This window comes from Notechis scutatus, chromosome 2 (genome assembly GCF_049901735.1).
Source record: "Notechis scutatus isolate UNSWTSFEM ecotype Mainland chromosome 2, rNotScu1.2, whole genome shotgun sequence".
Lineage (NCBI taxonomy): Eukaryota > Metazoa > Chordata > Lepidosauria > Squamata > Elapidae > Notechis > Notechis scutatus.
Genome location: NC_142010.1, coordinates 265,145,689 through 265,172,812, shown reverse-complemented (window position 1 = coordinate 265,172,812; position 27,124 = coordinate 265,145,689). Strand labels below are relative to the sequence as shown.

At 44.0% G+C, this 27,124-nt stretch overlaps 1 protein-coding gene across 2 annotated transcripts; it reads left to right on the top strand.

Moving 5' to 3' along the window:
- Positions 1 to 606: 606 nt before the first annotated feature.
- Positions 607 to 27,124, top strand: LOC148132623 (aquaporin-7-like). Of its 2 annotated transcripts, none has more exons than XM_087958707.1 (7): positions 607 to 734; positions 10,791 to 10,907; positions 13,585 to 13,711; positions 14,954 to 15,091; positions 22,449 to 22,567; positions 24,610 to 24,827; positions 26,354 to 27,124. In XM_087958707.1, the coding sequence occupies exons 1-7, from the start codon at positions 687 to 689 to the stop codon at positions 26,511 to 26,513; spliced, it is 927 nt and encodes a 308-aa protein (XP_087814833.1). In that variant the 5' UTR covers positions 607 to 686; the 3' UTR covers positions 26,514 to 27,124. The 2 variants fall into 2 exon arrangements, with proteins under 2 accessions (XP_087814833.1, XP_087814834.1); XM_087958708.1 differs by lacking the exon at positions 607 to 734 and adding an exon at positions 10,355 to 10,678.

The window sequence follows — 27,124 nt, the reverse complement described above, 5'->3', positions numbered from 1 at the left end:
AGCAGCTGCCACGCAGCAATCGGTTGTGCCTCACAATGCAGCTGTGCTCCAAAGGCAGCACATAAAGGTTAGTACGAGAGGCCGGGTGGGCACAGCAGCAAAGTGGGCGAGAGAACCGGTTCAGTCTCCGCTGCTCATCGGCGCTACTGGCTCAGCAAAACCGGGCCGAATTGGTAGAATACCACCACTGGTCCAAAGTCACTTTTTTTCAGTGCCGTTGTAACTTTCAATGGTCACTAAATGAATTGTTGTAAGTCGAGGACTGCTGGCAAAGCTGGGATAACAATCTAATAAATGAAGAATGTTCAACGGACCATTTCTAGACCTGATGACAAAAATGCAGCTCAGTGTTTTTTCAACTTTGTCCCCTTTAAGAGAGGTGGACTTCAACTCCCAGCATTCCCCAGCAGCACATGCTGGCTGGGGAATGCTGGGAGTTGAAGTCCATCCCTCTTAAAGAGACCAGATTGAAAAAACACTGATTTAGATTAACAGCCAGGTTAAACTGATGCACGATTCTACCCAGGAGAAACCCTAATTCTTTCATATCTCACTTTGCCTGGTTGTAAAAGTTAATGTTTCATGGGCAGAGATGGAGCGGAGCTGTGTGTGACCCTTGTTAGTCTGATGACAAAGATGACAAGCAAAGTGACCTTTGCAATGCTGCTTGCCGAAGCAAGGATAAAATGCACACCGGACTAAAACCCAAGATTATTATCCGGCGATATTTGCAGGTAAGCTTGGAAATCCTGACTGAAAAGGCAAACAAGGGCTCGTTCTCGACTTATGACCATAATGGACACTACAGTTGTGAGTTGTGAGGGCCCTAGAGAGGCCCTGGTTTTGTTTGTTTTTCAAAAGTTTTTTGCGGTGGTCATTAAACGAACATGGTCGGTAAGTAAAGCAGCAGTTTGCGACGGGCCTGTTTTGCAGAAAACTGAAAATAAATGCTGATTTTGGGAACGTGCGTCAAAAACCAGGGTCATGTGACCACGGAAAGCTGCCAATGGTCGTAAACTGAAATACATGCTAAATACCTTTGAGCGGTCTGTAATAACTTTGAACGGTCACTAAACAAGGACAAGCTGTATGAGGAGAGTCTGAGTATGAAACTGAGTATGAAGACTACCAGGATGAAGACCGTCACTCTGGGATGTATGTTTCATACGGAGGCTTTGTTTTTTTTCTCTGAAATCCAGAACCTTCCAGATGGTTGAGAACTTCCAGTGGAATCTCTTAATGCAACAGTTCTCAATCTTGGTCGTTCGCCCTGTTAATGGAATGGTTGTGGGTGCTCTATCACTGGAGGTTTTTAAGAAGAGATCGGACATCCGGACTTCCAGTTTGCCAGGCTTCGGTGGCGGCAGGGATCCGCGATCCACGCGGTTCCTGCTGCGCTCGCTGCCTTGGTGCCTCCGATCCAGACGGATTTGGAGGATATAGCTGCCCCGTAGAGGTAGCTGATGATAGGGGGGATCCGGACAGGGGTTTGGGGGTGTCGCAGACCCCCTCTCCAGCCAGCAAAACCCCCTTTTCCCAAGGCGGTGGAGCGGTGGTCAGCAATGGCCGCCACAAAGAAGCCTGCAGCTGGACAAGATCGTGCAGGAGGAAGAAAGTGAAAGTTTTTCTTTGGCTGAACCGGGATAACGAGGAACCCTTAAAAACCTGGAAACTTGATTTTTTGATTGCTACATTGTTTCCCAGAAAAGATTGCAAGTGGCGGAAGAAAGTTTTGAAAGGGAAAGTTATTTTTTCTCACTCTCCTTCCCTACAGAAATAGCTGGTGGAAATCTGAAAAACCTGCTTGTTCATAGAAGGTAAATAAACCTAAAAATTAAAGCCAAGGGGATAAAAGATTTTGGAACATTGGAATTTAAAATTAAATTTTACTGCTATAAGTGGGAAGGAAGAGGTAAAAAACTTATTCTAAGATTTTATTGAAGAAGACTCCTTGGAGTTCATAAGACTTAGAAATATGTGGCAATAAGGCTTCCAAAAAATCATTTTGAAACTGTAACTGAACTTTACCCCAGGAAGAGAAATTAAACAAAAAAGAAGAAGAAGAAAGTGTTAATGAGACAGTTTGTTCTGATTTGGACTGCTTTGTGACTTTGGGACCTTTGGGTAACTATTTTTTGAAAGACTAAAAACATTTGGGTTGCTTTAAAAAAAATAAAAATAAAAATAGAAAATGGCACTATCTGTGGAAGAACTACAAATGGAATATCAAAAGTTACAAGAAGAGGAGCAAGAAGGCAAGGGCTCTTCTGGATCTATTTTTCATTTTTTGGAAATGGCGATTTTTACTTACCAAGAAATACAACAACAAAAGGACTGGGATGAAGAAGAAGAAGCCATCTTTAATGGACAAAAAGTCATACTTGAGGAAAAGAAAAAAGGGGGAGTGAAAATGGAGAATTCAGAACTTAAAACAGCAACCAAGAAAGGGAAAAATAAGATGAAAAATCGATACAATGTCAGAAAGCAACAGAAAAGAGAAACACAACAGAGAGAGAAGATTAAGAGAGTGGAATTTGAGAGATGGGGGGGCAAAAAGATTAGAATTGATAAGAAAGGAAGGGGAAAAGGAAAGAGAAGTCATAAAGGTTTAAAACAAGATGCTAAAAACAGATTTTTTTTTCAGAGATAAAGGGTAAAAGTTATTAAAAAAATATAAGATTTTGCAAAAGTACGTAAGATTGTATTGTAGATATTAGTATTTGAAATTGAGTTAGAAAATTGAACTATTATATGAGTTAATAATGCATTAAAGGGAATGTATAAAATGTTTAAGAGTTAACAATAGAGTTTAATATTTTATGGAATATTGTTTTTATTATATTATAAACTCAATTCCTTTTCTATTTTTGTTTTATTATTCTAAAATGTATTACTTAGAATGTACTAAGCAAAATCAGTGTGGAAAGTATGTATTATTTCAAGTGTTAAATTTAGGGGAAAGATAGAAAGTTGTCATGCTTCAACCAGTGATTACAGGAGAAATATTGTATTAGAAAGAAAAGATAAATAGATGATTGAAAGAGAACGGAGAAAGGATACAAGTATAATTATTTAAATTGAGACGAAATAAACATAATAGAATTAAGAGAGTGAATAGAGGAGAGAAAATATATAGAAAATACAGAATGCTAAATAAGATATGAAATAGTATATTAAATGAGCATGAATTTGATTTATGTCTGTACAAAAAGAGGTAACCCGGGGTAAGCCGCTTTCCAAAAAGAAGTTTTATGTATTTATGTTTTGTGTTTTGTTTGTCTATGTCTGAATTAATCAAATTTTAGAAGAATGTAAGAAGAATATTGGAAAAGAATAATGAAATTGTAAATAAGACAGATGGATATAAAGAATATATATAATCTAAGGCAAAAGAAATATAATTGAATAGTAGAAGGAAAGAGAGAAATAAAGAGAAGTTGGGATAAGATATGAAGTTGAATAGATAAAATAAATATATATATTAAATTGTGTTTGTATGGAAATGTGATAATTTGGAATTATTCTGTCTTTAAATAAGATGCTTTATTGGTTTTTTCAGAAAACATGCTTTATATTATTACATTCTACATTTAGTTTGTTTATGTATTGTTTTTTAAAAATTAATAAAATTTGTTTTTTTTTAAAAAAAGAAGAGATTGGACATCCATCTAAATAACAGAATAACAGGGTTGGAAGGGACCTTGAAGGTCTTCTAGTCCACCCCCCTGCTCAGGCAGGAAAAACTATACCATCCCACACAAATGGTTGTTCCATCTATATTTGAAAAGCTCCAGTGAGGCAAGTTGTTCCGCTGATTAATTGCTCTCATTGTTAGGAAGTTTGTGTTTAATTCCAGATTGCTTCTCTCCTTGATTGGTTTCCATCCATCGCTTCTTGTCCTGTGTTGAGGTGCTTTGGAGAGTAGTTTGCCCCCCCCACGCTTCTTTGTGGAAGCCCCTGAGATATGGAAAGACTGCTATCATGTCACCCTTAGCTCCTTCTTTTCATTAAACTAGACACACCCAATTCCTGCAACCTTTCTTCTGTTATAGTTTTACCTTCCAGTCTCCTAATCAGGGATGGGATTCAGACGGTTCGGGACGGTTCGAGCGAACTGGGTGTTAAATTTACATCTGGTTGACCGAACCGGTAGTTGAACCCATTAGCTGGCCCTGCCTACCCCACCCCTCCCAGGAGTCTCCATGGGGCCATTTTGGATGCAGGTAAGTGCAGGGTCCATGCAGAGGCTCCAGGAGGGTGAAAAATGTCCATCCTGGAAGTCCAGAAGTTCTGGAAACGGGCCTGTTTCCAGCTTCCGGAGGGCCTTCGGAGCCCGTGGGAGGCCATTTTCAGCCTCCAAACTCTGGGGAAGGTGAAAAATGGCCCTTCCGGAAGTTCTGGTAAGCCACGCCCACCATGGCCACGCCCACCCAGCAACCGGGCAAGAGAACCGGTTGCTGGGATTTTTGAATGCCACCCCTGTCCCAATGATCTTTATTGCTCTTCTCTGCCCTCTTTCTAGAGTCTCGGCATCTTTTTTTACATCGTGGCGACCAAAACTGGACGCAATATTTTAAGTGTGATCTTTCCATTGGTCTGAAATGGTATAGAGCCATGATGGCGAACCTATGGCACATGTGCCAGAAGTGGCACACCGAGCCATCTCCACTGGCATGCGAGCCGTCGCCCCGGAGCACGTCCACTGCGCATGCGCGTGTGCCGCCCGCCCTCCTGCTGATCATCAGATAGCTGCTGCACATGTGTGCAGGCAGGGCGCGTGCAGGAGATGTGCGCACATGCGCAGAGATGCACAGGGGTCATGTGCAGAGGCACAGAGGCGCACGGCGTGCACAAAAGAAGGTTGCGCATGCATGCACATGGGGTGTGTGGGGCACATGCATTGCCCTATGGGTGCTGGCACGGGTGCGTGCACATGCATGAGGACAGAAAGGTTAGCCATGACTGGTGTAGAGTTTCCTGCTTGAGCTGGAAGATGGACTCGAACAGCGGTCGCCAACCGGTGGGCCATGAGAAAATTTTGGTGGGCCGCAGAGAAATTTCATCCCCAGAGCACCCCCACAAAGCAATTAATCCAGGCTGCACAGAAACACAAGGCTGCGCCGCCCACATGGCCCGTGGGAACCCTCCCCACCCACTCACTCTTTACCCGGCAAACTTGCCTGCTAAATTGCTATTTTTCTGACCATCAGCTGTTCTGCTTTGCCGGGAGATTTAGATTAGCTAGAAAGCAGGAAATGCTTGGATTTCTTGCTTTCTAGCTAGTCTTTAGATCTTCGGCTCTGCTTTTAAGCACAGCCGAACCTCCCTTAGGACTGAAGGTTCTATTATTCAGTGCAGACTCACGGCAAGCAAATTTGAGAGACTGAGCTAGCCGATGGCAGATAGATAGATCACTGAATGATTCTGTGAGCAACTCAATCTGCCTGCTTTGCCTGATTTTGGGTAAAAGTTGCTCTTTTTAAAAAAATAAAAAATTCAATATTTACATACATGGTGTGCTGAGAGTTAATTTTATGAGTTTGTTTGCAAGCAAATTTTATGTGACAGACTGAGCTAGCCAATGGCAGATAGATCAATCTCTGAATGACTCTGTGATTCTGTGAGGAACTCGATCTGCCTGCCTGCTTTGCCTGATTTTGGGTAAAAGTTGTTATTTTTTAATAAAAAAGTCAATATTTATACAAATATTTATAATATTTACATACAAGCCATGCCCAGCCAGTCACATGACCACCAAGCCACACCCACAAATTAGGCCATGCCCACAGAACCAGTTAGTGGTCCCTGGGATCTAAAATTATGAGTTTGGTGGTCCCTGAGGTCCAAAAGGTTGGCGACCCCTGGACTAGAAGCCTTTCCTGCTCTGTTATTCTGTTATTCCTGAAAGTGAGTACAGTTAACCAGTGGAACAGCTTCCCTCTAGAAGTTCTGGGTGCTCCAGCACTGGAGGTTTTTAAGACGAGATTGGACAGCCACTGGTCTGGAATGTTATAAGGTCTCCTGCCTGAGTAGGGGGTTGGACTAGAAGACCTCCAAGGTCCCTCCCCACTCTTGTTATTCGGCTATTCTAGTTAATACAATAACTGCTTAGGTCCGTGGGGTGAATCCAGCCAGTATCAATGTCTTCAAGGGGTTAATCATGTACATGAAAAAGGAGAGGGGTGAGGGGAGATAAGAGACAAACTGTGAGATTCATATTTATGACCTTTAAGCCACGTGGATGATGGAACGGGTCCAACTAGAACTGGCAGCACTTTCCATGCGTTCTTTTGACCTGTGGCCATGACGTCTGGCTCTCGGTGCTCGTTCAGCCTCAGAGTTCATCCGGAATGCTTTTTGAATCACAATTTTTGTGCAAATGTGCTTTTTTCCTCTCTTAAGAATACCACTCCTCTTGTTTTATATGGTTTTTTTTTTATTCATAAACATTTTGAATACGGTATATTGTCAGGGCATGTCATTTACAGAAAAGCAAAGAAAGAACAAACAGTAATATTAACACATATACTAATAACAATAATAATAGTGTAACAGAATAGTTTTAGCTAGGTGTAGGGTCTGCTTGAGTGGGGGTGGGGGGTTGGACTAGATGACCTACAAGGTCCCTTCCAACTCTGTTAATCTATATCTAACTAAGGAGATTTCTTTTTGTATTAGCTTATTTCTAATTCTGTTGGTTATATTGGCTTATTTATAATTATAAACCATCTTTATATTAAGTTCATACATAGCAATAATCTTCCTTCATCTAATTTCCACCTTTTATCTCTAATCACTCGTAAAATCTACTCCATAAGTAATATTCTGTGTCTTCTTTGTCCTTTATTTTTAATGTCAGTCTATCCATCTTGGCACAGTCTAATGTTTTCCGAATGACATCCTCATCGGACGGAGTGTTCTCATTTTTCCAGTATTGTGCAAATACAATCCTCGCTGCTGCCAATACATGCAAAACTAGATATATAGTCCCTTTATCATAGTTCTCCGGCATTATATTGAACAAAAAATATTTCTGGTTTCAGATCTATTTGTTGCTTGATCCTCTTTTCCAACCATGTCTCTGTTTTCATCCAATATTTTCTTGCTTTCATACCAAGTCCACCACATATTAAAGAATGCAGCTCCTAATCAGGAGCCACATACCTCTCATGAATTCTGGGGACAAATCTGTGGATCCTCTAACCTTTTTAGGCTCCCATGCTGAAAATTGCATTCGTGTGCCAGCACCCAGGAGGCAATATGCCCTGCCCCCCACGCATGCGCGCGCAACACCCCACCCCACCCCCTTAGCTGCACTGAGTATGCCAGAAGTGCTGAAACGGGTCCATTTTTCGGCCTCCAAAGGCTGTATTGGCTTCTCTCGAGTCCCTGGGAAGGCGAAAATGGCCTCCTGCGGGCTCCGCAGGCCCTTCGGAGGCTGAAAACGGGCCCTTCCGGTATTTCCAGAAGGCCCGTTTTTCGGCCTCCCGAGGCTGCAGAGGCTTCCCTCGAGACTCAGAGAGGCCGAAAAAGGCCTCAAATGGGCTGAAAATCAGCTGGGAGGCGCGCGCATGCGCAGTGCAGGTAAGTTTGGCTGGGGCTCGCGTGCCCACACAAATCGTTCATGCGATAAGTCCGCCATCACAGCCCTAGTCTAGTGGTGATATGCTACTGGTTCGCACCAGTTCGGCTAAACTGGTAGTAAAAAAAAAAAAAGCCTCCAATGATCAGCTGAGAGGAGGAAAAAAAGACTCAGACACTCAGCTGAGGGGAGAAATAAGAGAAAAGCCCAATATCGCCCCTCCCACCTGCCCCTGCGCTTTTCTCTTCTTTATCCTCTCACCTGATTGGCACTGCAGGTCTCCGCTGGTGTGTGGAAAAGCTGCGCACGCATGCGATCACCAAACCGGTAGTGAAACAGGTAGGATCCGACTGCTGCCCTAGTCAGCCTCTTCCTGTTTATCCTCTTAAAAATATTGACAAATCCATGTATTGATCCATGATAAGAATATAGGGGAAGCTGATCTGAAATATGAATGTATCTAAAAATATTTGAAACGCAGAGCATAGAATCCTAGGGCTGGAAGGGCTGGCTTGGTGTTCCTCTAGTTGAACCCCTCTAGGAAACCCTATACCCAGGATGGTGAACCTATGGCACGTGTGCCTGAAGTGGTACGCAGAGCCATGTTGGCTGGCATGTGCAATGTCGCCCAATCCTCTTCCGGGTTTCTGGCGTGCATGCGCGCATGATGATCAGCTGTTTTTTGTGCGTGCGGCAGTGCCGGAAACTGGAAGAGTTGGTCTTCCATTTTCCACTGTGCGCATGCATGCCAGCCAGCTGATCATCGTGTGTGCATGTGTGCCAGTAACCGGAAGACAAACAGGCCAGGATGCATGCGCACGCTGGAAACCAGAAGTTCATTTCCTGGCGCATGCATGCCCACTGGGCAGCTTCTCTTCCGAGGTGCATCTTTGACGTGTGCACGCGCCTTCCCTTTTCGGCACTCGGTGCTGAAAAGGTTCGCCATCACAGCCCTATATCATCCTGGTCAAATGACTGTCCAGTCTCTTAAAAAATCTCCAGTGATGGAACATCCATAACTTGGAGGTGGAATGGAGGTGAGCCATTCTGTTCATTAATTAACAGAATAACAGAATTGGAAGGGACCTTGGAGGTCTTCTAGTCCAACCCCCTGTTCAAGACTTTATACCATTAAGGTGACCAACTGTCTTCCTTTAGGGAGGACGGTACTCCTTTTGTAAGTTCTGTCCTCCCTCAAAAAGTGTCCTCTTACATGTCCTCCTTTTCGATAGTTGAAGACTAATCTGTAAACCTCCGTATTTGATCGATGCTGATCCGATCCGTTGTGTGTGATGTGATGTATTTGTATTTGATGTGATGATTCATCAACACTAGGTACAGTGCGGCGAGACACGATTATGAGACGCATGTGCTCCACACAGGAGAATTGTTTTGAGAGAGTGTGCCGCGCGCAAGTGGCTTTGCTTTTTTCCTTCAATTTATTTGTGTCCTCCTTTTCATTGTAAAAAAATTGGTCACCTTAATACCATGGATTGACAACACATGGCTGTCCAGTCTATTTTGAAACCCTCCAGTGTTGGAGCATTCACATATTCTGGAGGCAAGCTGTTCCACTGGTTAATTGTTCTCACTGTCAGGAAGTTTCTCCTTAGTTCTAAGTTGCTTCTCTCCTTCATTAGTTTCCCTCCGTTGCTTCCTCTCCTGCCTTCAGGTGCTTTGGAGAACAGGGTGACCCCCTCTTCTTTGGGGCAACACCTCAAGTACTGGAAGACTCTCGTGTCACCCCCTAGTCCTTCTCTTCATTAGACTAGACCAGTGGTGGCTAATCGTTTGGGGCTCCTGTGCTAAAAACTGTGCGCACGCTTGTACACGTGCCTCATGTGCCAGCACCCAGAAGGCAATGTGCGCTACCCCACATCCCCTACACATCTGTGTGCAATCCCCACCCACCCATCCCCGCAGCCCCTTTACCTGCACTGCGCCTCATAGCTGATTTTCAGTCGGTTTGAGGCCTTTTTCAGCCTCCCTGAGGCTTGAGGAAGGCTTGTGCAGGCTTTGCAGGCCGAAAACTAGGCCCGTTTCGTCACTTCCGGTATTTTCGGACAAACAGGAAGTGATGAAATGGGCCTAGTTTTCAGCCTGCAAAGCCTGAAGAAGCCTGCAGAAGCCTTCCTCAAGCCTCTGGGAGGCCAAAAAAGGCCTCAAACTGGCTGAAAATCAGCTGTGAGGTGCGCACATGCGCAGTGAGGTAAGTTTGCCTGCAGCTTGCGTGCCGGCACAAATGGTTCTGCGTGCCACCTGTGGCACGCGTGCCATAGTTTTGCCATCACGGGACTAGACATACCTAGTTCCCTCAACTGTTCATCATAGGGTTTAGCCTTCAGATCCTCTGTTATATTCTGCTGAATATATTCCTTGTTTACGTTCCGCTTGAACGGAGTTCTTATTTCTGGCCTTGGCTTCCAAGTGGGATAATTTCGCAAATTGTTAGGTTATTAATACCGGTCTAACTCACCCTAAAATTACAGTATGTTCCACTGTTTGAAGATGAAAGAATGAAGGTCACGGCCCAGCATTGAATAACTCAGCCAGTTATTGCTCTCTGGTGTTCCTTTGTTATAGTTTCACGTGTACAATTTCCTCGTGGAAGGTATATATAATTATGCCGTTTATTGCTCCGCCTCTTCTGACATGACTTTTGACATCATTTTCCAGGAAACCAAGATCACAAATTCTTCTGGGCTACAATGAGAGTTTGATACGATCTCTTGATGTCATCATGTCTATAGTTAGCCTGTGAACAGAGATGCCAGATGGATATTTCCATTCGTTGCCCTGAGACAATCAGGGAGCGAGGTGGGGGCTGAAATTTAATTTCCATCCTTCATCACCTTCTCTCCCCTTGCCAATCTCAGGTTTCATTTTGGATTTCTGCAAGAATAATTCCTGGAAGCAGGCCTGTTTTTTTTCTTCTTCTTCTTCTCACAATGGGTTTGAGGTCACAATGCGAAGGCTGGAAGTTCCTTGGCATCGTGGTGGCCCAAGAGTTGGTGACAAGAGCGAGGCAGGGTGGTGGAAAAGGGCTATGTAAGGACAGCGGATGCTCAGTTCGACCGGTTAGACTTTAACCCGATGGTAGGAACTATCTGCTAACACACTCTGGAGGAGACGAAAAGAACACAATTGTGTTGGAAGCCACGGCAAACTAACTCCAGGCTCTTTAGAATGACGTCTTCCTTTCCAACAGAAATCGTATCTGGAGGCCAGTGATGAGATGTTGGAAAAATTAGTCAACCTGGTGACGATCCGGAATGAAACAATCCGTCAGGGTCTGGCAGAACTTCTCAGCACCTTCCTCATGATGGTGAGAACATCCGGGATGTGTGGGGGAGAGAAGGAGAAGGTGGCGTTAGGACAGTGTTTTTCAAGCTTCGGCCACTTGAATTTGGGTGGGCTTCGACTCCCAGAATCCCCCAGCCAGCAAGGCAAGCCCACCCATCTTCCAGTTGGTTGAGTTTGAGAAACAAATTAAGTTAGACAATGGGGATGGGATGGGAGGAAAACGTTGCCAGCATGCTTTTTCCTGGTTTGTAGAGTTTTGGGTGAGAGAGAAATAAAATAAAATTTTGATTAGTGGGTTTGAAGATTAGAAAGTGTAGCTTGAGGGAAAGAAGGAAGTTGTGATTTAACTTTAGAGAACGTAGGAAAAATACTCTATACATGTACCCATAGCCACTCTCAAGAAGATTGGTAGCTAATTTTTATCCTTCCTTCTTTCCTTCCTTCCTTCCTTCTCTCTCTCTCTCTTTCTTTCTCTTTCTTTCTTTCCTTTTTGTTTTTCTTTTCTCTTTCTTTTCTTCCCTCCCTCCCTCCCTCCCTCCCTCCCTCCCTCCCTCATTCCTTCCTCTCTTCTCCTTCTTCCCTCCCTTCTCCTCCTTCCCTTCTTTCCCTTCTTCGCTCCTTTCCACTCTTCCTCTCCTCTCCTTTCCTTCCTTCCCTTCTTCCTATCTATCATCCATCTCTCTCTCTCTCTCTCTCTCTCTCTCTCTCTCTCTCTCTCTCTCTCTCTCAATCTATCTATCTTTTCCTCCCTCTCTCCCTCTCTTCCTTTCCCTTTTCTATTTCTTTTCCGTTACTATTTATTATTTTTCTTTATTGCCTATTTTTCCTCTCCTGTTTTTTTGTTTAAAATATTGTCAACAAAAATGGTAAGACACCACACAACAAAACAAACAAACAAACAAAAAAAATCCAGCAACCTCTGAGCAAGGAGATCTTTCACAACCTTGTTGTCCTGTCTGCTTGGACTCAGACGTGCAAAAGACAAACCTGGAAAAAAAATAAATCCATATTTTTGAGTCCTCCAAACTAAACGCCAGCGAAGGGATATATCCCTGGCCAAACAGGTGAAGAGAATGATTATGTCACAATAAAAACAAAATGTTACTGATGAACAAACTTTGCCAGTGGAGAAGGTCAAGCAGTGCAAATCGGCTGAGAGAATTCGACCGATCTTTTTTTCCCTATCGTGATATTTTAGTCTGAATTAGATTATAGCTCAATTTATTTCTCTCTCTTCAAACGGCTACAAGCCTTCTAGGTTCCAAGAGGAAATCAGAGAGTATAGTATTTTTGGCATAGAAAATATCTCCTGGCCAGTGGTGGGATTGAAATTTTTTTACTACCGGTTCTGTGGGCGTGGCTTGGCGGGCGTGGCAGGGAAAGGTTACTGCAAAATCCCCATTCCCTCCTCACCCCACTAACCTGCCTTCCAGCTCCATTCTCCTGTGCAAAGCAACCAAAGGAGACCCAGCTGATCATCGGGGTCTCAATGGGAGGCAGAGAAGAGATGGGGTTGGCGGGGCCAGTCAGAGGTGGGATTTGCCGGTTCTCCGAACTACTCAAAATTTCCGCTTCCGGTTCTCCAGAACTGGTCAGAACCTGCTCAATAACTTTCCTGTATCTTTTCTTTTATGTATACTGAGAGCATTTGCACCAAGACAAATTCCTTGTGTGTCCAATCACCCTTGGCCAATAAAGAATTCTATTCATATTCTATTCTATTCTATTCTATTCTATTCTATTCTATCTTATCCTATTTCTATTCTATTCTATTCTATTCTATTCTATTCTATTCTATTCTATTTCTATTTCTATTCCATTCCATTCCATTCCCCACTCCTCTATTCTATTCTATTCTATTCTATTCTATTCTATTCTATTTCTATTTCTATTTCTATTTCTATTCCATTCCATTCCCCTCTCCTCTCCTCTCCTCTCCTCTCCTCTATTCTATTCTATTCTATTCTATTCTATTCTATTCTATTCTATTCTATTCTATTCTATTCTATTCTATTCTATCATTTCTATTCTATTCTATCATTTCTATTCTATTCCTTTCCATTCCATTCCATTCCATTCCATTCCCATCTCCTCTATTCTATTCTATTCTATTCTATTCTATTCTATTCTATTCTATTCTATTCTATTCTATTCTATTCTATTCTATTCTATTCTATCATTTCTATTCTATTCCTTTCCATTCCATTCCATTCCATTCCATTCCCATCTCCTCTATTCTATTCTATTCTATTCTATTCTATTCTATTCTATTCTATTCTATTCTATTCTATTTCTATTTCTATTTCTATTTCTATTTCTATTCCATTCCATTCCATTCCCACCTCTGCTCCTGGCCTTGACTTTTTGAACTCTCTCCAGGACATTTTCCAGAAAATATCAGAGAATGGACAACAGTGTTTTCCTTCCTCTTTCTAAGTGTCTGTTATTCTGCTTTTCCAGCTTATCTTTCTTCCTGGACTAGATTCTGTACAGGCTAAAAATGGCCCCCTATCTCAGGGATCTCCAAACTGGGCAACTTTAAGACTTGTGGACTTCAACTAACTCCCAGAATTCCCCAGCCAGCATGGGACTTGGAGTTCACAAGTCTTCAACATGCTAGCTTCGGAGACCGCCCCCTGCCCCGCCCTGCCCTGTCTGAAATGGCAGTTTCTGGGAGACGTTCTCTTTTCTTCTGACAGACCTTTGGCCTTGGCTCCGTGGCACAAGTGGTGTTGGGAAAGCACAATTTTGGAGAGTACTTGAGCATCAATCTTGGATTTGGGTTCGGTGTTATGTTGGGGGTCCATGCTGCTGGTGGAATCTCAGGTGAGTCCAGCAGGGGAAGGAGGGGCTGGGATTACTAAACTAGGTAACATCAAGCATCTAGTCTAGCACTGAGGATGTTAGCTAGGTCGGTAATGAAATGTCTGGAAGAAAGCAGCTAAGTTCAGAGAGAACCTCCCCCTCCCCCTCCCCCTCCTCCCTCCTCCCCCTTCCCCTCTTTCTTCTTCTTCTTCTTCTTCTTCTTCTTCTTCTTCTTCTTCTTCTTCTTCTTCTTCTTCTTCTTCTTCTTCTTCTTCTTCTTCTTCTTCTCCTCCTCCTCCTCCTCCTCTCCTCCTCCTCCTCTTCCCTTCCCCCTCTCCCTCCTTTCTTCTTCTTCTTCTTCTTCTTCTTCTTCTTCTTTCTTCTTCTTCTTCTTCTCTTCTTCTTCTTCTTCTTCTTCTTCTTCTTCTTCTTCTTCTTCTTCTTCTTCTTCTTCTTCTTCTTCTTTCTTCTTCTTCTCTCCTCCTCCTCCTCCTCCCTCCTCCTCCTCCTCCTCCTCCTCCTTCTCCTCCTTCTCCTTCTTCTTCTTCTTCTTCTTCTTCTTCTTCTTCTTCTTCTTCTTCTTCTTCTTCTTCTTCTTCTTCTTCTTCTTCTTCTTCTTCTTCTTCTTCTCCTCCTCCTTCCTTCTTCTTCTCCTCCCCTCCTCCTCCCCTCCTTCCTCTTCTTCTTCTTCTTCTTCTTCTTCTCCTTCTTCTTCCTCCTTCTTCTTCTTCTTCTTTTCTTCTTCTTCTTCTTCTTCTTCTTCTTCTTCTCCTTCTTCTCCTCTTCCTTCTTCCTTCTCCTCTTCTTCTTCTTCTTCCTCCTCTCCCTCCTCCCTTCCCCTTTCTTCTTCTTCTTCTTCTTCTTCTTCTTCTTCTTCTTCTTCTTCTTCTTCTTCTTCTTCCTCCTTCCTTCTCCTCCTTCTTCCTTCTTCTTCTTCTCTTCTTCTTCTCCTTCTCTTCTCTTCTTCCTTCTTCTTCTTCTTCTTCTCTCACCCTCCCTGAGCCTCCGTGCAAACCCTTCACTTACCTGGGATCCAAAATGGGCCAGTGGGGACTCCCAGGAGGGGCGGGGTGGGGCGGAGTGAGAAGAGCCAGCCAGTCATTCTAACTACCGATTCGGCAAAACAGATGTAAAATTAGCATTCGGTTCACCCAAACCGGTGTGAACCGATAGCAGCCCACCCCTGGTTCTATTGAACCATTTGATTGCCATTCCTGTTCCTGCTGTCATCCTAAAAAATCTGTTGTCTTTGTCACCCCCAAGGTGCCCATATGAACGCGTCCATCACTTTCACCAATTGTGTAGTAGGAAATTTACTCTGGCGCAAACTCCCGGCATACGTGATCGGCCAGTTCTTTGGATCGTTCGCTGCCGCGGCTGTTATTTTTGCTTTATATTATGGTAGGTACGAATCCTCCCTGGTTTGCAGGAGGGAGAATATATATATATATATATGGGTTGTCCTTGACTTATGAACACAATTGAGCCCAGCATTTCAGTTGTTAGGTGAGACACTCGTTCAGTGAGTTTTGCTCTGTTTTATGACCACTTTTGCTGCAGTGGTTAAGTGAATCATGGCAGTTGCTGAGTTAGTCACCCGGTTGTTAAGTGAATCTTGTGGGTGTAACATCACTGTAGATTTTTGAAGAAGAGACTGGACAGCCATTTGCCTGGGATATAGTATAAGGTTTCGTGTCCAAGCAAGGGTTGGACTTTAGAAGACCTCCAATGTCTGTTCCAGCCCTACGATTTTATGAACGTGAGGAACATGCTGAACAGAACAGAATAACAGAGTTGGAAGGGACCTTGGAGGTCTTCTAGTCCAACCCCTGCTCAAGCAGGAGACCCCAGGCCATCTCAGATAGGTGGCTCTTCAGACTTTTCTTAAAAACCTCCAGTGATGAAGACTCTGCAACTTCTGAAAGCAAGTCATTCCACTGATTCATTGTTCTCACTTGTCAGGAAATTTCTCCTGAATTCTAGATTTCCAGGCAAAATTCTCTTGCAACCTGGCTCCCTAAGAGGTTCTCATCTGGATGTACTTGGAACAGAAAGACTCACTTTAAGTTTCCTTTCCTTCTACCTGCTTCTAAAACAAGCCAGCCACCATTCTTGCCTTTCTCCATTTAAAAATTCCAGAAAATTGGTTGTCCAACCTCTTCTTAAAAGCCTTCAGTGATGTGGCACCCACAACTTCTGGTGGCAAGCCGTTCCACTGGTTAATTGTTCTCCCTGCTAGGAATTTTTTTCCTTATTTCTAGATTGCTTCTCTCCTTGGTTAATTTCCATCCATTGTTTCTTTCCCTGCCTTCTTTTTTTTTTAATAGTAGAATTCTTTATTAGAATTCTTTTATTGGCCAAGTGTGATTGGACACACAAGGAATTTGTCTTGGTGCAAATGCTCTCAGTGTACATAAAAGAAAAGATACATTCATCAAGAGTCAAGAATCATCAAGTACAACACTTAATGATAGTCATTGGGTACAATAAGCAATCAAATCAGATAGATGTAGATAGATGATAGATAGATGATAGATAGATAGATAGATAGATAGATAGATAGATAGATAGATAGAAAGAAAGAAAGAAAGAAAGAGAGAGAGAGAGAGAGAGAGAGAGAGAGAAGAGAAAGAAAGAAAGAAAGAAAGAAAGAAAGAAAGAAAGAAAGAAAGAAAGAAAAAAGAAAGAAAAAAAGAAAGAAAAAAAGAAAGAATAGAATTCTTTTATTGGCCAAGTGTGATCGGACACACAAGGAATTTGTCTTGGTGCAAATGCTCTCAGTGTACATAAAAGAAAAGATACATTCATCAAGAGTCAAGAATCATCAGGCACAACACTTAATAATAGTCATAGGGTACAATAAGCAATCAAATCAGATAGATGTAGATAGATGAAAGATAGATGATAGATAGATAGATAGATAGATAGATAGAAGAGAAATAGAAAGAAAGAAAGAAAGAAAGAAGAAAGAAAAGAAAGAAAGAAAAAGAGAAAGGATGAAAGAAAGAAAGAAAGAAAGAAAGAAAGAAAAGAAAAAAGAAAGAAAGAAAGAAAGAAAGAAAGAAAGAAAGAAAGAAAGAAAGAAAGAAAGAAAGAAAGAAAGAAAGGAAAGAAAGAAAGAATAGAATTATTTTATTGGCCAAGTGTGATTGGAGACACAAGGAATTTGTCTTGGTGCAAATGCTCTCAGTGTACAGAAAAGAAAAGATACATTCATCAAGAGTCAAGAATCATCAGGCACAACACTTAATGATAGTCATAGGGTACAATAAGCAATTGAATCATACTAGGAAACAGTCAATATAAATCATAAGGATACAAGCAACAAAGTTATAGTCATACAGTCACAAATGGGAAGGATGAGTGATAAGGAATGATGAGAAGTTTAATAGTAGTAGTAGTGCAGACTTTGTAAATAGTTGGCAAGTGTTGAAGGAATTATTTGTTTAACAGAGGGATGGTGTTGGGGAAAAAACTGTCCTTGTGTCTAGTTGTTCTGGTGTGCAGGGCTCTATCGCGTCATTTTGAGGGAAAGAGTTGAAACAGTTTATGTCCGGGATGTGAGGAGTCTGTAAATATTTTCACAGCCTTCTTTTTGAGGCTTTGGAAAGTGAGGAGCTACCACAAAGAAGAGGGAAATATTGGAAGGGCGGAGCTGGCATCGCGACGGTACGGCTTGCAATCTCAAAGGTCTCAGATCGCAGCCGATATCTCTGCCTCTGGACGGTCCAAACGGACCTAAACTGTCCCGAAGAGACGGCGATAGTGAAGAGCGCATCCTGTAGATCCCAGGGATACCGCAAAGTCCCTGGCTGATCCAGGAGAAGCTTTTCTTGCCGGCGGCAGAGAGGCAGCCATTAAAGCTTCTGAAGTTGGGACAGCTCCGAGACGGAAGAGATCAGAAAGAGAAAGTGTGCCGGTTTGGTGAGAACTTTTTTTTTTTTTTTTTACTATTTTAAGACCTAAAAGGACACCCTAATGGAAAAGAAGAATCTGTAAAAGTTTTTGACTGAATTGAATAAGCGACGGCTTTAAACGGAAGTGTCAAAGGAAGGCTTTGTTTTTTTCCCCTTATTGCTGGACTTCTATCGTGATTTTACATTTGCTAACTGGACTGGTTTTTTTTTCTATTTACATTTATTTTTTCTTCTCTTTTTATTTTTTTATTTTTGCAATACTTTAGGTTAGAGGCTCCCTTTAGTTTTTATATATATAAAAGAGCAGGAATACTATGTGACCTCCAAGTCCTACGCAGCTGCAGAGACAACAATACTACACCAACCTGCTTCAAATTAACATTTCATCAGAGCACAGCAGCCACTAAACGTATCCTGAAAAGAACTGAAATGGCTCTACTAAGGAACGAGCTCCACAGTAAGAGATTCCGATTAGATCAGTTAAACAAAGATTTGCTAGCACTACACCTGGAACTGAGCAGCAAAATCCACCCTCTACTTTGGGACAAGATAAAACAACTTACAACTTGGAGATCTGAATCTGAAACCACTTACAAACAGGAAAAACTCTTGAAAAAATTAAAGAAATTAGAACATGACAAGAAAACCCCCAACAACTCACAACAACACCTGAAACAATTAGTGTACAATGTTTCCAACAGAGAACTCACCAAAACAGAAACAGATGTCCTAACTAAAGGATTCAATTATGCTATAGCACCCCAAAAAATCCCCATAGAATCCATCATATGTGCAGTAGAATCCAGCCTAACTAAATTAAATACAAATGAAGCTGATAAAATAAGACACCAAGTTACCAACATCCTATGCACAAGCAAACCACCCAAAAGCAACTTGCAGAAAAATGAAATCAAAGCGCTACAAACCCTGAAAAGAGATAGCAGCATAATCATCCTCCCAGCAGATAAAGGGAATGCCACTGTAGTAATGGACAGAAAAGACTATGAAACAAAATTGACAGACCTACTCCAAGACTCCACATACAAACCCATAAACACGGACCCAACCACATATCTGGAAAAATTAACCAAGAAGAAAATTATAACCAGCCACATAAGCAAAGAGATCCAACACACGATCATACCCAGAGAAAATCTTCCAGATGCCCCAAACTATACAGCCTCCCAAAAATACACAAAGAAGGCATACCTCTCAGACCCATAGTCAGCTCCAGAGGAGCACCACTACAAAACCTAGCTAAACACTTAGCAAAACAGCTACAGCCCCATGCTGAAACAGCAGCTTCATGTGTACAAAACTCATACCACTTCTTGGAATTGATCAAAGATCTACATGTGGAGCAGGAAGATCTGCTTGTAAGCTTCGACGTGGTTTCACTATTCACTCAAGTCCCGATAAAAGAGACCCTGAAATCATCAAAAATAAATACCAACCAGCTAAACACCTCATGGAACTAACAGAACACTGCTTAACCAACACATATTTCATATACAAAGGACAAAGATACAAACAAATTGAAGGAGCCCCTATGGGATCACCACTGTCACCCGTCATTGCAAACCTGTTCATGGAAGAATTCGAATCCAGAGCCCTGGCCAATGCCATCCACAAACCCAAACTATGGTTAAGATACATCGATGACACATTCATGATTTGGCCCCATGGAAAAGAAAACCTAAACAACTTCCTAACACACCTAAACAGCACACACCCCAAAATCAAGTTCACCATGGAAACAGAAACAAACAAACAACTACCATTCCTAGATGTACTAATCTACAAAAAACAGATGGCACACTAGGACACACCGTATACCAGAAGAAAACACACACCAACCACTACCTCAATGCCCAATCCCACCACCACCCAGCACAGATAAACTCCGTGGCTAAAACACTAATTACTAGAACCAAACGCCTGGCAGACAAGACACACATTAAGGCTGAACTATGCACCCTGACCAAAGTACTGACAGCCAACGGCTTCCACAAAAGCAAAATCACCGGCTTGATCCACAAAAACACACTGAGACATAATAGAGACCCAGAAGATGAACAGACCTATGGAACAGCTGTCCTGCCCTACATAAGAGGCACTACAGACAAAATTAGTAAGATACTACACAAACACCACATCAAGACTGCCTTCAAAACAGACAGAAAAATAGCAGCCATCCTAAGAAACCCCAAAGATAAAATTGACCTGGAAAACCAAGGCATATCGAAGTCCCCTGTGCATCATGCCCGGCCACATACATTGGACAGACCAATAGAAGAATAAGCACCCGCCTGGATGAACACAAAAATGCAGTCAAAAAGCTGGAACACACTTCCTCACTAGTCCAACACATGGAAGCCACAGGTCATAGCATCAACTTCAATGGCACCAAAACCCTAGCCACTATAGAAAACCCCAGCCACAAAATCATCAGAGAAGCCATAGAGATTGAAAAAGACCTGAAAGCATGAATAGAAGGGATGATTCCATCAGACTGTCAATCATTTGGAAGCCTGCACTCACAAACAAAAAATCTCCACACCACAAGCCAGGCAAACACCTGGGCACAAACAGATCCCCCTGATACCTCCAGCTCAAACACACCCCAACCAGGCACCCAGATGAAACCTAGCTTCCTAACTAATGATAGCCGTCCATTTACCCGAGCCAAGCTGCACTAAAGGCCTCCAATAAAGTAACACAATGTTGCCAGCCAATCAAGATACAAAAGAGCCAAAAAACAGACAGAAGATATTAGAAACACCAATCAAGCAGAACACAGCAAACTCCAAGACCAATAAACACAGACCAAGACTCCCAATCAGGATGAAGAAAAAACCATTCTGGCACAGCAATAGGCTGCCCCAAATTTAAATCTGAAACCACTGTAAAAGTCTGACTCACAGATGAACACTATACAGAAGCCTGATAATGGCAGATGAGATTCTGCCGAAACGTCGCTACAACTTTAAAAGCACAACTACTATGACGTGGGAAAATACCCATGTTTTAGACGAAGTTGGGAAAGCTGAGAAAGAAAGAAAGAAAGATCTGAGACTCCCTTTCACAGCCCTTTTTTTGAGGCTTTGGAAAGTGAGGAGCTACCACAAAGAAGAGGGAAATATCGGAAGGCTGCTATGATGTCTCCCCTAGTCCTTCTTTTCATGAAACTAGACATGTCCAATTCCTGCAACCGTTCTTCGTAGATTTTAGCCTCCATCCATCACCTTGAAGAAAACAAAACAAACCTATTGAGCTACTAAAACCGCATTTTCCACATTTCTGAAATGACACCACACCCACTGGGTGCCCTCTGTGCCAAACTACCAGTCTTCTATTTATATTTTCCTGGCATGACTACTGAGGCAATTTCTACTGGGTTTGAAGCAGGAGATTTTTTTAAAAATGGAAAGAAAAAGTAAGGATAATCTCAGACCCTTCTTTAATGAGCCCCCAAATAGGGGGCAGTGAAGGTGGTTTAGATTTGAAGGTGGCGGGGGACAAAAGTCAGTTTGGACATGAGTAACAAGGATGATTAAGGGACTAGAGGCTAAAACATATGAAGAACGGTTACAGGAACTGGGCCTGGCTAGTCTAGGGAAGAGAAGGACTAGGGGAGACAGGAGAGCAGTGGTCCAATATCTGAGGGGCTGCCCCAGAGAGGAGGAAGGGGTCAAGCTATTCTCTATAGCACCCGAAGGCCAGACAAGGAATAATGGACGGAATCTGAACAAGGGGAGATTCAACCTGGAAATAAAGAGAAACTTACTGACAGTGAGAAGAATCAACCAATAGAACAGAAGTTGCCCTCGGGAGTTGTGGGAGCGTCATCACTTGAGACTTTCCAGAAGAGATTGGACTGCCATTTGTCAGAAATGGTGTAGGGCAGTGGTGCAAACCTTTTTGGGGTCCTGTGCCAAAAATTGTGTGCACATTTGAATGCTCACGCTCGCGTGCCAGCACCCAGAAGGCAATGCGCAACCCCCACGCCCCCTACGTATGTGCGTGCAATCCCCACCCACCCACTCTGCCACCCCCTTACCGGCACTGTGCCTCACAACTGATTTTGGGCTGGTTTGAGGCCTTTTTCAGCCTCCCAGAGGCTTGAGGAAGGCTTCTGCAGGCTTTGCAGGCCGAAAACTAGGCCCATTTTGTCACTTCCAGTATTTCCGGAAAAACAGGAAGTGACGAAATGGGGCTAGTTTTCGGCCTGCAAAGCCTGCAGAAGCATTCCTCAAGCCTCTGGGAGGCAGAAAAAGGCCTCAAACTGGCCAAAAATCAACTGTGAGGCGCGTGCATGCGCAGTGAGGTAAAAGCTTGCGTGCCGGCACAAATGGCTCTGCATGCCACTTGTGGCACACATGCCATAGGTTCGCCGACACAGATATAGAGACACACCTAGGCTACTTCTTGTTTCAGTTTCCAAACTGTCCTCATTGGCTGATTTAGTTGCTATGCCTGTTCATTGGCTGACCTTGTTACCATGCTCTATTCCAGTTCATGAATATACTCTGACACTATATCATTCTGATATTATTCCTAGGAGAAAAAATTCCGTTTAAATGGAGTACATTTTCCCACCATTTGTTCTCATGTCTCAAAATCTCCAATATATATTTTTTTGCAGCTTTGTAAGTCCACTACACGTGAAAAAATGTGCCTGATACATCTTTGCACTTCCAACAATTTGGAGATTTATCTTTTTTTGAACATTTTAGAAAGCCTTGCTGGTGGAAGATGCCACCTGTAAACCATCTTATAAAGATTTTTTTATGGTTTTTATGTTTGCTCTCCAAAAACTGTCTTTCTTCTTCCCTTTGTAGAAGCCCTACAGAATTACACAGGAGGCAACCTGACTGTGACTGGACCGACGGCCACTGCAGGAATATTTGCCACCTACCCTGCCCCTTACGTGTCTCTGTGGAACGGCTTTCTCCAGGAGGTTGGTGACCTGGAAACTATGGCTAGAAGGAAGGGCCAGTCTAGTGCAGGGGTGTCAAACTCAAGGCCTGCGGGCCAGATCTGGCCTGCAGGGTGCTTAGATCTGGCTGGTAGGGACACCCTGTGTGATGATCCGGGGCATGGCACAAAGGCAATACAGTCAGATAATCAGTAGGAATCCCTTTATTAGCTCCAACTTTGCCCCCAATGTCCTGGTTACCTTCTGGGCTGGAGAAAAACTCTCCCAGGAACAGCCTTTGACTGCAGAAAATTAAGTCCAAAACATGGTCAACACAAATTGTAACTTAAAGTCCAATCAAGGCAAAATGAGATAATTACTCTGGCAGGGCAGGAGCAAGAATTCCAGATGTGAAGGCACGGTAATAACTCAACACGGTTGGGAGGACGCCAGAAACGCATATAACCAAAGTCAACACAAGATAAACTCATGTTTGCTCCCAGCAGCTGCCGCACTCAGCATGCATCTCTTTTAAACTCTCTTCCCAGGTGTGGCTAATGAAGGGAATCAGGGCCCGTTCCTCCCCCGTAAGCCACGCAACCCATGTTACTCTCTCCTCCGTTCCTCCCTGTGTGCCCTAGGATGAAGAGGGGGTGGGCCTGGGTCTACCTCTGAACTCCCTCTCCCTTGTTCTACCTCTCTGTTGTGGTTAGCCGGCAGCAGGTGTGGATGGCTGAGGAGAGCGAGGACTCAGAGGGGCCAGGACCATTAGGGAGTGGACTGCTGCCTTCAGAGATTGTGGGGGCTGGCAGCAGTGATGAGGAGGTTCCCGAGGAGACTGTGCCAAGTGCGTGTGTGCGCAGGGTTGCTTGCAGAAAGAGCAGTTACAACAGCACGGGTGACTCGGGAGTAAGGCTGCAAGGTAATGCCCCCTCCTTCAAGAAGATAAAATCCAGCTGTGAAAGGAACGTTCTTTGCAGAAGGCAAAGACGTTTTGAAACTCCAGCCTCGTGGACATTCCAGTATCCTGAGTTTGTATTTGAAGATTCTTGTATTGCAAATTATTTCTTGTCTGTTATCTTTTGGCAAGTCTCGCACAGTTTGGCAAGGCTTGTGCTTATCACAGCTGATTCTTTTGTAAAAGCATTACAAGGTTTCTGTTCGTTTTGAATTGTGTTTGATTTGTTGGAAAAGGGCGTGGGTCAGAACACTCTCCCCTGCTCTGCCCAGCTGGACTTTGCCCTTCCCTCCACAGCCAACGGAGCCACATTCCCCTCCCTGTCAGCTGTTCCTCTTCCTCCTTGTATTCAGACTCCGACAGGGGCATGACCCCCCTGGAAACAGCAAGGGGCCGGCCCAGGCTGCCTCTGCCAGCCTAAGCACAGCTTCTACTGGTCCAGCTTTGATCAATACTGTTGGGAAGATCTGTAGCGAAGGAGAAGTCACCAATTCGTGTGACAATTCAACCCAGAGGTTTGATGGCTTGTACAAGTCAGGAAGATCTTCTTGATATCTGCCAGGCAGACTCTTCCAATCCATTGATTCTTGTCTTGGCTTCTTGGGCAAGAGAGAAGGAGCCCATTTCCTTTGGTGTACAACAGCACTTCATTTCTTCCTTAAACCTTCACTTCTGCAGGCTAAACACACCCTATATATAGAGTCCTTGTTGCTCTCTGAGCTTGGTTGTTTTCTTGCAGACATTTCATGACCCAACTAGGTAACGTAATCAGTGCTAGGAGGTGGGGAAGGAGGACGACTCTGGGGTCCTTGGTGCTCTCTGAGCTCGTTTTCTTTTTCTTGCAGACGTTTCATGACCCAACTAGGTAATATTATCAGTGCTGGAAGGGAGTGGGGTTTTTTATGCTCTGTTTATATACAATAATAGGCTAATGTGTACCTACAGGAAGTCCCTTTTAACACTGTTGATGTTAACTAGTTGGGTCATAAAATGTCTGCAAGGAAACCACCAAGCTCAGAGAGCACCAAGGATGCCACAGCTTAACCCCGAGCTGCAAATATTCTATTGGTTCACACCGTACTCTGGGATGACCTGGAGCCTTCACGCCCATTTTTCTCTTCCACAGCTTATTGCAAGCAGCATGCTTATGATTGGCATCCTCGCCATCCACGATAGGAAGAACGCCGGGGCCCTGCCGGGCACCAATGCCTTCATCACTGGGCTGTTGGTCGTGGTCATTGGCATGTCTATGGGGATGAACACCGGCTACGCCATCAACCCTTCCAGGGATTTGCCCCCCCGGATTTTCACGGCCCTCGCTGGATGGGGGCTGGAGGTGTTTCAGTGAGTTGGTGGGACTGATTTAGTTTACCGATGAGACGGATTTTCACACCGACTTCAAGGTTGACACACGTGTGGACTTTAACTCCCAGAATCCCCCAGTTAGCCATGCTGGTTGTGGAATTGTGGGAGTTGGAAGTCCAGACATCTTCAAGTGGCCATGGTTGAGATACATGTGTGGACTTCAACTCCCAGAATCCCCCAGTTAGCCATGTTGGTTGTGGAATTCTGGGAGTTGGAAGTCCAGACATCTTCAAGTGGCCATGGTTGAGATACATGTGTGGACTTCAACTCCCAGAATCCCCCAATTAGCCATGTTGGTTGGAGAATTCTGGGAGTTGAAGTTCAGACATCTTGAAGTGGCCAAGATTCAGACATACGTGTGAATTTCAAGGTTGAGATAAATCTGTGGACTTTAACTCCCAGAATTCCCCAGTTAGCCATGCTGATTGTGGAATTCTGGGAGTTGGAAGTCCAGACATCTTCAAGTGGCCATGGTTGAGATACATGTGTGGACTTCAACTCCCAGAATTCCCCAGTTAGCCATGCTGGTTGGAGAATTCTGGGAGTTGGAAGTCCAGACATCTTGAAGTGGCCATGGTTGAGATACATGTGTGGACTTCAACTCCCAGAATCCCCCAATTAGCCATGTTGGTTGGAGAATTCTGGGAGTTGAAGTCCAGACATCTTCCAGTGGCCAAGATTCAGACATACGTGTGAATTTCAAGGTTGAGATAAATCTGTGGACTTTAACTCCCAGAATTCCCCAGTTAGCCATGTTGGTTGTGGAATTCTGGGAGTTGGAAGTCCAGACATCTTCAAGTGGCCATGGTTGAGATACATGTGTGGACCTTAACTCGCAGAATTCCCCCAGTTAGCCATGCTGGTTGGAGACTTCTGGGAGTTGAAGTCCAGACATCTTCAAGTGGCCAAGATTCAGACGTGTGGATTTCAACTCGCAGAATTCCCCAGTTAGCCATGCTGGTTGGAGAATTCTGGGAGTTGAAGTCCAGACATCTTGAAGTGACCAAGATTCAGACATACGTGTGAACTTCAAGGTTGAGATACATGTGTGGACTTCAACTCCCAGAATCCCCCAATTAGCCATGTTGGTTGTGGAATTCTGGGAGTTGGAAGTCCAGACATCTTCAAGTGGCCATAGTTGAGATACATGTGTGGACTTCAGCTCCCAGAATTCCCCAGTTAGCCATGCTCGCTGGGGAATTCTGGGAGTTGGAAGTCTACATATCTTCAAGTGGCCAAGATTGAGATAGGTGTGGACTTCAAGGTCAAGAAACATATGAGACTTCAACTCTCAGAATTCCCCAGCTAGCCAAACTGCCTGGGGAATTCTGGGAGTTGAGGCCCACACATCAAACGGCCAAGGTACACGTGTGGGACTTCAACTCCCAGAATTCTCCAGTTAGCCTTGCTGAGCCTTGGTGAGTTGAAGCCCACCCAAGTGGCCAAGGTTTGAGATATGCTGGTTTAGGGTCAACTGCTAATCTGGCCATCTTTTTTTCTTTCAGAGCAGGGAACTGCTGGTGGTGGGTGCCGTTGTTGGCCCCAACGCTAGGATGCCTCGTTGGGATCTTCATCTACAACATCCTGGTCGACTTCCACAATCGCTCCCCGTCAGATCCAGAACCTTCGAAGCAAGATCCGGAGGCCGAGATGTCTCCCATGTGATCAGAGAGGGATGCTTGGAGAGGATTATGGGTGGTTGTTCTTGTTTTTTGGGGGATATCTGAACCTGCTTTCCTTTCTAGTCCTCGAAAGAGAACACAGGAGACCCTCTGGGGAGGACTGGGAGACGAAAGATGGGAGTCCATCAGCTCCTATGGGGGCTGCACTAGGGAATGGCCACCTTGCTCAACGCGGAGACATCTGCCCACCTAAGAAGACCTGCAGAGCAGCTGTGATCAAGGATGGAAATTGGACACCAGAGAAAGAGACTTGGAAAAAAATAAATAAATCTACCTGCTAAGATTAGTGGTGGTGGAGAAAAGGAATGGGAGCCATGTTCCAAGGAGAATCCATCTGTGTCCATTTCTGGTCAGAAACCAGCTGAGATCTGCCTAAATGCATCGCCGTTTCTTTGGAACCCAGGGTTGTTTTGGGGCCAGAAGGGTGAGACCATCCAGCTGAGGCTGACATCACAACTGTCCCCTGCCCCCAGAGGAGGTGGCTTTCCTCGACTCCTGGGACCACCTTCCCCAGCGTGCTGCCACCTCTGTAACTTCTCACCCTGTCTGGTTGAACCAACCGGCTGGGGGGGTATTCAGAGTTGAAGCTGAACA

Bases quoted from the DNA above. Each gene is read 5' to 3' on its own strand.
- LOC148132623 (XM_087958707.1), top strand. From the start codon at position 687: ATGCACACCGGACTAAAACCCAAGATTATTATCCGGCGATATTTGCAG. The intron at 10,908-13,584 runs GTGAGAACATCC...TTCTTCTGACAG, and splicing joins TCAGCACCTTCCTCATGATG to ACCTTTGGCCTTGGCTCCGT. The intron at 15,092-22,448 runs GTAGGTACGAAT...TTCCCTTTGTAG, and splicing joins TATTTTTGCTTTATATTATG to AAGCCCTACAGAATTACACA.